Source organism: Ictalurus furcatus, chromosome 16 (assembly GCF_023375685.1).
Source record: "Ictalurus furcatus strain D&B chromosome 16, Billie_1.0, whole genome shotgun sequence".
Lineage (NCBI taxonomy): Eukaryota > Metazoa > Chordata > Actinopteri > Siluriformes > Ictaluridae > Ictalurus > Ictalurus furcatus.
The window spans coordinates 20,192,552-20,206,399 of NC_071270.1; the positions used below are offsets into that span (position 1 = coordinate 20,192,552).

General features: G+C 42.0%; 1 protein-coding gene across 1 annotated transcript in view; it reads left to right on the forward strand.

Moving 5' to 3' along the window:
* lpar1 (lysophosphatidic acid receptor 1) overlaps nucleotides 1-13,848 on the forward strand; it is a 37,932-nt gene that overhangs the window by 10,859 nt on the left and 13,225 nt on the right. Inside the window, exon 2 of the mRNA XM_053644803.1 lies at nucleotides 9,572-10,323. Coding sequence (XP_053500778.1) covers nucleotides 9,588-10,323 — 736 coding nt within the window. The 5' untranslated portion in view covers nucleotides 9,572-9,587. The remainder of the gene's footprint in view (nucleotides 1-9,571; nucleotides 10,324-13,848) is intronic.

Consider the following 13,848-nt stretch of genomic DNA (forward strand, 5'->3'; position numbering starts at 1 on the left):
ATTAAACACATATTTTTATTTGAAACTCACTTAACGTGCGCTGCCTCACCAGGGCTGTACACAAAATGTGAACAATTTATTCATTGTGAAATGCTTTTCTGTTACTTTTTACCGGCTGTGTCCTGAACAATGGTCTCATTGTGTTCTCAGACAGGCAGCACTGAAACGGTTCGAGCTTTGTGCATTTTGCTTTCTCACAACCTGACGGAGAACGTCTGTTCTTGGAGATCATGCCTATGTTCGATGTTACTTGCCAACTCTGATTGCACTGACTTCCTCTTGTTGGTGTTAGGTTTCAGAGCATGCTTAAATTCTCACCCTGGTGTAAATATACCAGTTGAAGACTTGCTTAAATAGCTATCATACAGGGGTACAGGGGTTGTTATTTTTAACAACATGCACAGATGAGAGGAAGTAAATAATGGCTGTGTGTTATGGAAACATTTTCATACTGTGGTCATACTGATATATTGCTATTACAGTAAGCCTTGAAGTATATTAAACTATTGATGTGACATGGTCTGCCTGATTTTCACAAAATTATTTCCATTTGTTGGATCACGTCAATGCCATGATTCATCCAAACACACATGAACACTCATTTATTACATCTGAGACTGTTCAGGATCACCACAGCATTCAATAACACATTTTCAGGAGTTAGCCAAAGGGCTCATTTGTAATGTATTACAATAATTATTAACAACGATGTTCTTCTGCAGCACTTTACACAATTTACACTCATGCATGTTTTTTTTCAGCCCAAGGTTCTAATCTTATATGTTTCACAATCACTTGAAACATATCCATGCATTACCAATAATGTGTTTTAGTTAAAATTTTCATGTCCATTTGAATAAAAAATCCAATGTGTTATGTAAAGGAAATGTCAATACTCTTATACCAAATGGGTATATGTACTTTTTGGTCATTCTATTTTCATGTCACAAACAGAATTTAGCAATGTCCATTTGATTATTCTTTCAAAATCCAGGCAAAAGAAATGAAAAACAAGTAATTTATTTTTTTATCAGACTCATCCATATTCTATACCACTTATCCTACGCAGGGTTGAGGGGGAGCCTGGAGTCTATCCCAGGGAACTCAAGGCAAAAGGCGGGGGATACCCTGGATGGGGTGCCAACCCATCACAGGGCACAATCACTCAGATATTCACACACATAGAAATGCCAATCAGCCTACAAAACATGTCTTTGGGTTGGGGGACGAAACCGGAGTACCTGGAGGAAAACCCTGAAGCATGGGGAGAACATGCAAATTCCATGCACACAGGGCAGTAGCAGGACTAGATCCTCCAACTCTGGAGTTGTGAGGCAGACATGAAAACCCCTAAGCCACTGTACTGTCTCACTATAACTTATGCCCAGTTAACACCTCATGAGGTGCAAGAGCAGTTTGCAGTCTGAGGCACGAGTGATGCATTTGCTTTGACACCAGTAGCGTTACGCATGCAGAAACTGCAACGCACTTTGCAGAAAGGTTCTCGGGTTCCATAGTTAATTTCCTTGAAAAGCAAACCAAAAAATGTACAATATTTATTGTCAGTGGTCTGTTGAGGAGTTTTGTTAACTTGATCGTTATATAGTATAAGATTTACATAATGTGGAGGAGCATGTTTACAATTCACATGTTTATTGCTGTACGTCCAAGCCAAAAATAAAACTATTCTCACTCATGATTAGCATCCATCCATCCATCCATCCATCCATCCATCCATCCATCCACTTTCTATAGCAGTTACCCTACAGGGTCGTGGGGAACCTGGAGCCTATCCCAGGGAGCATGGGGCACAAAGTGGCGTACACCCTGGACAGGGTACTAATCCATTGCAGGGACTACGGACACTTTGGGCATTCCAATCAGCCTACCATGTATGTCTTCGGACTGGCGGAGGAAACCAGAGTACCCAGAGGAGACCCCCTTAGCATGGGGAGAACATGCAAAGTCCGCACACAGGCCATGGTGGGAATCAAACTCCAAAACCTGGAAGTGTGAGGAGAACGTGCTAACCATTAAGCCACCGTGTGCCATGATTAGTATTGTCGCGAAATCCAAGGAGGAGATGCAGGATGCATGTGCATTAACGAGCTTTATTAAGGAAATCAAGCAAACAAGTCCAAAATGTCAAACAATAACAGGGTCGAAAACAGGCAAAGGTCAGGCGATCAGCAAACAGGCATAAGGCAGGCAAGGCAAAAGGACAAAATGAGAACCTAGATGCAGGATCAAAACACTAGAAATGTGAACACAGGACAAAGGTTTGGTAGTGAGAAAACACTTACAATACTTTGCACCGAACATAGACGCACGAGGGGGAAATAACAAAGGTAATCAAGGGGGAAACATAAACACCCTAAGAAACACATTATGAAACAACCAATAACATAACAGGGACAGAGACATGATATAAACCATAACAAACACATGTGTTGAAAGTATACAAAGTCAATGTCACTGAACCCAGAAGTGTGCGCTGTTGTGCCTTGGGCTTCAGAGCGTACTGCGTGCTCTAGCGCTCAGTGTGAGGGGAAAACTGACAGATTCCCCCCACCAAGGGCACTTCTCCTGAAGTGCCTTACAGAACTCCCCCTCTGGTGGTCTGGGCCCTCTGGGCAGAATGTCGACGCCAAGTGCAAGGACCTGAGGCAGACATTGTCTATGATGCGGTCCTTTACCAAAGGAGCTGGGGAGCGGACATAGCTCATTCAGGCAGAAAGTAGGCTGTGGGTTGGCGACAGGTTTGATGAGGTCAGATGGCTGGGCTAGGACATGAGTGTTATGGTTCTTAGGCAGAATCCAGGTTTGGGACATTGTGTCTTCAGTGGAGCATGGAGGCAGAGCGATGTCCTCAGTGGAACAGGATGGCGGAGTGACGTCCTCAGTGAAACAGGAAAGCAGAGCAGCGTCCTAAGTGGAACAGGAAAGCTGAGCGTCATTCTTTGTCGATTCTGCAGGCTGAACCTGGTTGGCTGTGTCAACAGACTTAGACGTGAGCATCACTTGGTTGACCGTGTCAGACTAAGAAAGAAACATGGCTTGAGAGTCCGTCTCGCAGACCTCGGACAGAAACATGTCTCGGGAGGCCATCTAATCGACCTCGGAGAGGAACGTGGCTCAGGAGACCGCCTTGTCGGCCCTGGACAGGAACGTGGCTTGGGAGGTTGCCTCGTTGACCTTGGACAGGAACATGGCTTAGGAGGCCATCTCCTTAACTCGGACAGGAATATGGCTTGGAAGGTCGTCTCTTTGACCTCAGACAGAAATGTGGCTTGGGAGGTCGCCTTGTCGACCTCGGACAGGATAGTGGCTTGGGAGGCTGTCTCCTTGACCTCAGACAGTAACAGGGCTTGGGAGGCTGTCTTGTCGACCTCAGACAGGAGCATGGCTTGGGACTTCGTATCATCAACTTCGGAGAGGAACTCAGTGAGTGAGACCCCCTCCTGCTTCCCAGGCTGGAATTCTGTGGAGCAGGTCGCCACGTTGACCTCCGACTGTGGCTCTGGAGATGAGACTGCATCTTGGTTCTTGGGCTTGAGCTCTGGAAATGAGGTCACCACGTTGACATCTGGCTGGAGCTCTACACGTGAGACCACTTCTTGGGTCTTGGGCTGAAGCTCTAGAGATGAGGTCACCATGTTGACCTCTGACTGGAGCTCTGCAGGTGAGACCGCCTCTTAGGTTTCAGGCTGAAGCTTTGGAGATGAGGTCACCATGTTGACCTCTGGCTGGAGCTCTGCAGGTGAGACCACCTTGTTGGTCTCAAGCTGGAGCTCGGCTCTTGCTCTCTTGTGGAGCCATTTGTGGGTATGCCAGCTGCCTTTGAAACATGCCTGGGAGCAGAAATATGATTCGTGTATCCCAAGTTTAATGCACGCTGGACACTGTAGTTGGGCTTCTGTAAAGCAACCCTCAGTCTTGCATGCCTGTGTTACCTCCATCACTGCGCTGTTGATCTGGGGCTGGACCTGAGCTGTGGAGGCCGCCCAGTCGGCCTGCTCCCTCTTGTAATACGTGGTGAACAGCCTCGAGGTTGTGACCATCAGGCTGGTTTTCCCCAAAAATCTCTCTAAGTCCAAGTGAGGGTCTGCGTTAAAAACTACCCTCATGAGGCCCACGAACTCCACCACACTTCCCAGGCTGAGGTTGCCTGTGGCGATATGGAGCTTTGCCCACCAGTGGGCTGGGCCGGTGAACCCCAGCCACTGCTTCTCTTCAGGCTTGGGGTCCACCAAATAAAGATGGCATTGGAGAAAAAAATCCCTTCAACTGGCTTTCAAAGCCTTGAAATGGTGCTGGGGTGCCCATGGGAAACCATTGGGGAAAGTGCACGGAATCAAACGCCGGCAAAAATATTCCATATACCCTCCTGCTGCATACATCTTATTGGCGAAGCATTCTGTCACGACTAGCAAGGAGACAATGCAGGATGCGTGTGCAAAAAAAAAGCTTTATTAAGGAAATCAAGCAGACAAATCCAGAACGTCAATCAATAACATGGTCGAAAACAGGCAAAAGTCAGGCGATCGGCAAACAGGCATAAGGAAGGCAAGGCAAAAGGACAAAATGAGAAGCTAGACACAGGATCAAGACACTAGAAACATGAACACAGGACAAAGGCTTGGTGTGGAGAAAATGCTCACAATACTTTGCACCGAACATAGACACACGAGGGGTGAAATAATAAACGTAATCAAGGGGGAAACATAAGCACCTAAGACATATTAAGAGACAACCAATGGCATAACAGGGCAGAGACATGACATAAACCATAACAAACACCCGTGTCGCAATTAAACAAAGTCAATATCACTGAATCCAGAAGCCTCAAGCTTCAGAGCGTGCTGCGTGCTCCAGCGCTCTGAGTGAGGGGAAATCTCTCACAAGTACATATTAAATGTAAAACATACTACTCTACAAATATGCTTTTTCTGTACGATACATACTTTTTTTTGTGTCAACTCACCTTCATTTAAATCTTTCAACCGTGTACTGGTGCTTTAATTCGGAGCGAGAAGCTTGAGCAGTGCAGCATAAAATAGACTCGACGCCAAAACTCCTGCTTCACTGCTGCTCATGCACTGCTCTTGTGCCATGCTGCTGCACTGCTGCAGCGAATGAGTGTAAAAGCAGTGTGTGGTGTGAAAGAGGCTTTATAATAGTTAAAAGCAAAACTCTGGTTGTCACAGACATGGCTGTATAACTAGGTCAGCAAACCAATATGTCTATTACTTTTTTAGCTAGCTTTAGATTTGGCTTTGGAACCATATTCTGAAATGGTTATTGACATGGTGAGAGGTAGATTTTCTGCCACAGAAATGTTGGAAGCCCCTTTACTGACCTGATTTGATATTCATACTTTTAACATCTATGAAGATGTAAACTTTTAATAAGACTGTATGCTTTATATTGTAGTTAGCTCAGCTAACCTAAAACCAATTTTAGTTCATGGGTGATTCATAGCAGTAATGCAACCCACACGTCTCTAACCCTATCACGCTGATGTGCAGGCCTGGTTGGAGTTTCCTTCAGCTTCTATTTATCCATAGAGGATGGGTGATCTGATAATGCTAAACCTGTGGTTTTCCGTAGTCCTGGGTGGTCTCGTCAGTGTGATGGACGGGTGGGGGTGGGGGTGGGGGGTGGGGTGGTGTGCGGGTGGTGGATGGACAGACACATACTCTTTCTCCTAGCACTCATTTTGAAGGCAGAAGGAAGTTCACAGCCTGGAGAGCACAGATCGTGTTCTGTTCAGTGGTTTCAGCTCAGTGAAATTACACGCCTGAGGCCAAATGATAAAACATGCATACAGTGCCAGCATTTGTTTCACTGGGACTACTGAGGCTATACACAAAAGCAATGGAAAGGTTATTCACTGTTACTTGACATTTCAGTTCTAACCAGCTGATAACAGACAACTAGCAGAGCGTGAAATGTTTTATGCGAGCAACAAAGGATTTAGTGATTGGAAACTGTTGTCTTTAAGTAGAGGCTCAAGAGAAAAAAAAAACATAGCAATGTAACTTAAGTTTATTAAGTTTAGAATTGATGACTTTAGAATATATTGATTGATACAAAAAAAAATGCCAATGCACTCACGTACCTTTATTTATTTGCATCATGTATATTTGTATCCTGTATATAGGATTTATAATGCTTTAGTTGATGCATTATGCAGCCAAAAGTAAGTAGACACTTGAACATCACACCCATATGTGGGTCTTCCCCAAACTGTTACCACAAAGTTGGAAGCCCACAATTGTATAGCATGTCTTTGTACTGTGCAGTATTACAAGTTCCCTTCACTGGAACTAAGAGGCCCAAACCTGTTCCAGCATGACAATGCCCCTGTGCACAAAGTGAGATCCATGAAGACATGGTATTTTGAAGTGGAAGAACACAATAACCCTGATTTCAACCACTCTGAACACCTTTCGGATAAATTGGAATGCTTACTGCACCCCAGACCTCCTTGCCTGACCTCACTAATGCTCTTGTGGCTGAATGATCACAAATCCCCACAGCCATGCTCCAAAATCTAGTGAAAAGCCTTCCCAGAAGAGTGGCGGTTATTATAACAGCACAGGGGGACTAAATCTGGAATGAGATGTGAGTGTCCAAAAACTTTGGGTCATATAGTGTAAATCAATCCCTATCTACCTAATTGTAAAGACGAATATATGCAATTTCAGACACTTTGTTGACAAATGTTATCTTGAAAGATCATGAAAGAAAAAAAACCCCAACCGGAACCATGCCTTGCTTAAATTACATAAGCAAATTTCCTATGTGGGGTGTTTTGGAAAACAGAATCAGCTCATTCAAATAAGTCCCAGCAATGATGTGACTAATACTTGGTTTAAAAAGTATAGCAAAGTGACTCTGTGATAAATTCCCTGCATTTTTTTCAAGCCACTAACTTTTTCTTTGCTTGTTGGTTGATGTTTGTTTGGTTAGCCATCTCTTTAGTTATTCTCCATATAGAACAGACCATTAGCAAAATTTGACCAGATGCCAAAATGTTTGGGTCTGTTTAATATCCATCTGAGTTCATTTCACAACTCTGGGTTCAACATTGTTTGTTTGTGGTCACTGTAGATGTTGAATAATGCAAGCTTTGTTAATTTGCCCAACTGTAGTCCACTGTCTTTCAGAATGGATTTTAGATTTTACAGTGTGAGCTTAAATAATATTAAAAAGCTTGTACTGAAGCACTTTGTTACGAATCGCCGAAAGGAACCCTGGACTTCAATTCCCAGCAGCCACTGCACCTCTGCGCCACCGTCACATGACCACTCTCATTCTGGTTAACGAGCACCAGTGTGTTTATAATCACTAATTGCAACTCACTCTTGGTCTAGCTTTGTTTTGTCTAATGATGTCACATTATGCTCCCTCTTCTCCTAGGTCTTGGTTTATGTTTGTTTCCCTGTTCATGTGTGCTTATTGTCTTTTGTGTTTTGCTTGTACTCTTATTAAACCTTGAATCTGCATGTGCATCTGCCTCTGTGACACACATTTTTCATGAATAATCCTCAAGCACATAAACCTATCATATGTTAAAGTCCCCATGAAATCAAAATTGGTGTTTTAGAGCTCTTGGCACTGTGGATACAAATGAGGCAGTTTTTTTTAATGACAAAAGTGTGTTATGTAGATGTTCTTATTTCCATTTTGCTGTTTAGAATTCCCAGGAATACTGTGAAATTTGTCTGAGGACTCATCTTGTACTTGTACACATATGTCGCACCCCTATAAACAAACTGTGGATAGTGCTTTACATTAGCTGCTAAATAGCATTTAACATGGGTTGTTCTTGTAGCTCCATACATGTTACTCCTCTTTCCAAACCATTCCTTGTGTTATGAAGTGATGGAATTATACAGTGCTGTGACAAATTATTTGCTGCCATCCCGATTTCTTCTGTTTTTATGTATATCTCATACTAAATAGTTTCAGAAATGAAAACAAAATTTAAGATAAAATGAAGGCAACCAGAGTAAACATAAAATACAGTTTTTAAATGATAATGTTATTCACTGAAGCAAAAAAGTTATTCAATACCAACTGGGCCTGTGTGAAAATGTATTTGCCCCGTAGTTACTAATTCCCCAAATTTATGAAACTGCATTCATAATGGGGTTCAGCTGGACTAGATGTAACCTGGCCTGATTACTGCAAACCCTGTTCAATCACATCAACACTTAAATAGAACTTTTTCAACAGCATGAAGTTGGTTAAAATGTCTTCCCCAGTAACTTGCTATGCCAAAGCTGAGGAAGGAGGAGATTGAAATACATCAGTCTGGGAAGGGTTACAAAGCGATTTCAAAGGCTATGGGATTCCAAAGAACCACAGTGAGAGCCATTATCTCCGAATGGAAAAAATCGGAACAGTTGGGAACCTTCCCAGACATGACCGTCCTTCCAAAATTACTCTACTCATCCAGGAAGTCACAAAAGAGCCAAAGACAACATTAAAGGACCTACAGACCTCTCTTTCATCGATAAAGGTCACTGTTCATGACTCCACTATCAGAAAAACACTGGGTAAAAATGGCATCCATGGAAGAGTGTTGAGGCGAAAACCACTGCTAACCCAGAAGAACATTAAGGCTCATCTGTTGATCACCTTGATGATCCTCAAACCTCTTGGGAGAATGTTCTGTCTAGTCGAAAGTGGAACAGTTTGGAAGACCGGGGTCCTGTTACATCTGGCATAAACCAAACGCAGAATTCCACAAAAAGAACATCATACCTACAGTCAAGCATGGTGGAAGTGTGATGGTGTGGGGATGCTATGGTGCTTCAGGGCCTGGGCAACTTGCAATAATGGAGGGAAACATGAATTCTGCTTTCTACCAGAAAATCCTAAAGCAGAATGTCTGGTCTTCAGTGCGTAAATTGAAACTCAAGCACAACTGGATTAAGCAGCAAGACAATGATCAAAAGCATAGGAGTAATTCCACTTCTGAATGGCTCAAAAAAAAAAGCCAAATTAAAGTTTTTGAGTGGCCTGGTCAAAGTCCTGACTTGAACCAATTGAGATGCTGTGGCAGGAATTTAAACAGGCAGTTCATGCACAAAAACCCTCCAGTGTGGCTGAACTAAAGCAATTCTGCAAAGAAGAGTGGGACTAAATTCTATCACAGCACTGTGAAAGACTGATCTCCAGTTATCAGAAGCGTCTGGTTGCAGTTAGTGCAGCTAAAGGTAGCACAACCAGATTTTAATTTGAAGGGGGCAGTTAGTTTTTCACATGGGTGATACGTGTTGGATAACTTTCTTTGCTTCGATAAAAGAAAAGAAATAAATAAAACTGTATTGTGTGTTTACTCAGGTTGACTTTGTTTTATGTTGTATTTCATTTGAAGATCTAAAACTTTTTTGTGTGAGACATACACAAAAACAGAAGTGTGTGGCTGTCATTACTTCTCTAAAATTTGGAATCAAATCTTTGCTTACAAGGCATTTCCTGGGCACTTACAAAATGCCAATACAAAATGTGAATTAACTATAAATAGTCTGATTCTGTCTAATTTTTGTTCTTTCAGAAGTATAACCTTCAAGATGGATGGACAGTGTTACTACAATGAAAGCATCGCCTTCTTTTACAACGAAAGTGGGAAGTACCTGGCCACAGAGTGGAATACTGTCAGCAGACTGGTAATGGGACTTGGACTTACAGTATGTATCTTTATCATGCTTGCTAACCTCCTGGTGATGGTGGCCATTTACATCAACCGCAGATTTCATTTTCCCATCTATTATCTCATGGCTAACCTAGCAGCAGCAGACTTTTTCGCTGGACTGGCTTATTTCTATTTGATGTTTAACACGGGGCCCAACACACGCCGGCTAACTGTCAGCACGTGGTTACTACGCCAAGGCCTCATTGACACTAGCCTGACGGCTTCTGTGGCCAACTTGCTAGCCATCGCCATTGAGCGCCACATCACAGTCTTCCGCATGCAGCTTCACACTCGCATGAGTAACCGTCGTGTGGTTGTGGTCATCGTGATCATCTGGACTATGTCGATTGTCATGGGTGCCATCCCTAGTGTGGGTTGGAACTGTATCTGTGCTATCAAAACCTGCTCCAACATGGCACCACTCTACAGCAACTCGTACCTCGTCTTCTGGGCCATCTTCAACTTGGTGACCTTCGTTGTCATGGTGGTGCTTTATGCCCACATATTCATGTATGTCCGCCAGCGCACCATGAGAATGTCACGCCACAGCTCAGGTCAGCGGCGCAACAGGGACACCATGATGAGCTTGCTGAAGACAGTGGTGATTGTCCTTGGTAAGTGTTTCTCTTACTAGTTCTGCAAATTTTCAGTTGTGAAGCTTTGCCAACAATTCAATTATTAAGTGTTCATATTTACACAACTTGGTGCCAAACTGTTAAGGTTTGGGTAAAGGGAAAAAATTTGCAGTCGCTGTATTTCTACCAACATTCATGCAAAGTCATATGCAGTCAGGTAGAATTTGTATTTTGTCCCAGTTTCATGGGAGGATATTCCTGCATTTGAAGTTTATTAGTTTATTACTATATCTAGTTATTATTATAGTATAGTTTATTAGCATATTTTACCATATTTAATTTGCTTTATAACTACTGTATGGTAAATGGTTTGCACTTATATAGCGCTTTTATCCAAAGTCTCATTCACTCATTCACACACACACTCGCACACCAATGGCTGCAGAGCTGCCATACAAGGCGCTAACTTGCCATCAGGAGCAACTTGGGGTTCAGTGTCTTGCCCAAGGACACTTCGGGATGTGGAGTCACGTGGGCCGGGAATCGAACCGCCAACCCTACGATTAGCCACAGCCGCCCCATATATAACTGAAACAAAGCCATATTTGGTTTTCCAACAATTTTTCACAATTACCATATTAAAATATAGATCCTGCATTTATTTAATGGTGCTCTGAGAAATTATTTCCCCCTTTTTTCCTTATGTTCCTTTTCCCCCCAGATTTTTCCATTTAAGCCACATTTAAGCAATGAAAAGGGCTAGGGTAACAATTCACTGAGATAAACTAACAAATGCTATGGTACTAATTGTGAGAGATTAGCTAACTCAGGCTATTAAAAAAAAAACAACATAGAAGTTGCGATTGTCTTTATTAGTTTTTGTACACTATTGGAATATTTGGTGCTAATGACTTTGCTAATGACATTGCTTCCACGCTAGCTAACTTGCATGACTTTGCTGTTGTAAAAACACTGAAATTCAAGCATAACAGGATTTCTGGAACACAGGACATTTGCTAAAAATCAACAACAATAAATATGAATATGTCCGGGTGTGCTAAGGACAAAATTTTCGACTCACATTGGTGTTTATATTTAAAATCCATTTTTATGTCCCAAGTGTGTGAGTCCATCCTGAGTCACCAAAATCGCTGTGGCTTTATTGTAATAAAAAAGTATATTCTTTGTTTCTAGCACATTTTCATGTGCCAATAATATCAGCTTTATGGAGCCACGTCTTTGTCTCTGTGTTGTAATTTCGTCACGTTGTCATAGAGATTTCTCCTTGGGGTGTCTTTATCATCCTTGACGGCAGTTGTCACAGTACTCTATGCAAAGATTTCCATGTGCTCGCTTCCTGCTGAAGGAGGGCAGCTGCACAGTGACCTTGGTTATGTTCACTCAGCAATGAAACTCAGTGTCCTCATTCCAGTTTTAATGCTTATACTGTGGATGTCATCAAGATGTTCAGATGTACAAAAAAGATATACATCATACAAAAAAGATATATTTTGTAACAGTAAATCTTTTTCAAGATATAATGTGTTTATTAACATAACACAAAGTATGACAATATAATATCAATATTGTGATAAATAAAGGGGCGGATGTGGATCAGGTGGTAGAGTGGGTTGTCCACTAATCGTAGGGTTGGCAGTTCGATTCTCGGCCCACGTGACTCCACATACCAAAGTGTCCTTGGGCAAGACACTGAACCCCAAGTTGCTCCCGATGGCAAGTTAGCACCTTGCATTGCAGCTCAGCTACCATTGGTGTGTGAGTGTGTGTGTGTGTGTGAAGGGGTGAATGAGACACAGTGTAAAGCGCTTTGGATAAAAGCTCCATATAAGTGCAGGCCATTTACCATTTTAAATTATGTCAGGATACACTTTTCCGAGATATTATGGCTATCGTGTTATCTTTTTATCGATTTATTTTTAATAATGACAAACTGACTGGAAGTAGCTGTTCTGAGGTCAAAATGTTTTACTTAATCTTAGATGTGTAAGGAAAAAAATATATGTAAAGAAAAGTTTTTAAAAATTCTAAATGTTACTTTTTTAAATATAAAAAAATTAATTATATTTATTTTGTAGACATTAATAAAGATGCTATTGACAGTTTTGCTAAGAATTTTTTTACATTAAAAAAATTACAAATTTTTTTTTTTTTACAAAACATTTTTAAAAATCGTTTTCTCCTTTATCTCGGTGTTAAATATTAATTTAATTTTTTTTTTTAATATACAAAAAACCCCACCTTGTGCCCTGGGATAGGCTCCAGGTTTCCCCGTGACCCTGAAGAAGGATAAGAAGTATAGAAGATGGGTGGATGGATGGATGGATGGATATTTAAAAAATAACAATATAAAAACTATGAAAAGCTTTTATTTTGGGAAGATATTCATAAATATATCATTGACAGGTTTTTGAAAAATGTTCACAAAGGTTAAAACAAAGTTCATCTTTTTCTCCTCTTCAGTGTATTTTTTATTTAAAAATAAAAAACAAGTTTTTTCTCAGACAGTACATAAAAGTATCATTGAACCGTTGGTTTTTTTAAACAGTGCTACTGTACTGCTGGAGATTTGTTCAGAATCTTAAATATTGTATATTGCAATGAATTTGGATTTTTACAATGTGATTTGTTTTGGGGTTTTTTTTGCTTAAATTTGGCATTACTAAACCCTGACATATTCCAGGCAGTTGTTCTCAAAGTCAGCTGAGTCAGAATAGTAAATAATTAAATAAATAAATATATCCATCCATCTTCCATAGCGCTTATCCTACACAGGGCTGTGGGGAGCCTCGGGGGACAAAAGGCACGGGACACCCTGGACGTGGTGCCAACCCATCGCAGGGCACAATCACACACATTCACACACTACGGACAATTTTGGAAAGGCAAATCAGCCTACAGCACATGTCTTTGGACCGGGGAGAGTTAACCGGAGTACCCGGAGGAAACCCCAAAGTACAGGGGGAACATGCAAACTGTGCACACACAGAGTGGGGGCAAATGTGCTAACCACTTTTGAACTGTTTTGCTTCCATTTATATACATATATATACCTAGCACTATAGGTCATGCTTCAGAGCAGTATGTTATCTTATTACACAGTCGTGCCAGCACTTGAGTGATGGAACAATGCAGCCGTTGAGTGGTATACAGCTCAGGGTCTGTGGTCCCACTCCTGTCGCCAGTTCCAGTGTTTGCCTTGCACTGTGTCAGCGTCATGCCTCGCTGCTTTCCCCAGCCAAACCCAGAGAAAGAACCTCAGTCAGGGCACAGAGACCTAGAGCCAGCAGGAAACAGTGCTGCTGTTGTTTAAAACGTATGGAGCTCAACGTTAGGCTCTGGGGAAAGTGCAGAGCAGTGGAGCAGGACAGGAACAGATACGGTTCTTAGGTAGTGCTGGCACTCCACAGATAAGAGAGCTCTAATACCATTATAATGTCAGCTGTGTGTGTGTGTGTGTGTGTGTGTGTGTGTGTGTGTGTGTGTGGCTCAGAGCCATAAGAATGTTCTGTAGATGTTAAATGAAAGCGGGCAGTGAAGGCAGAG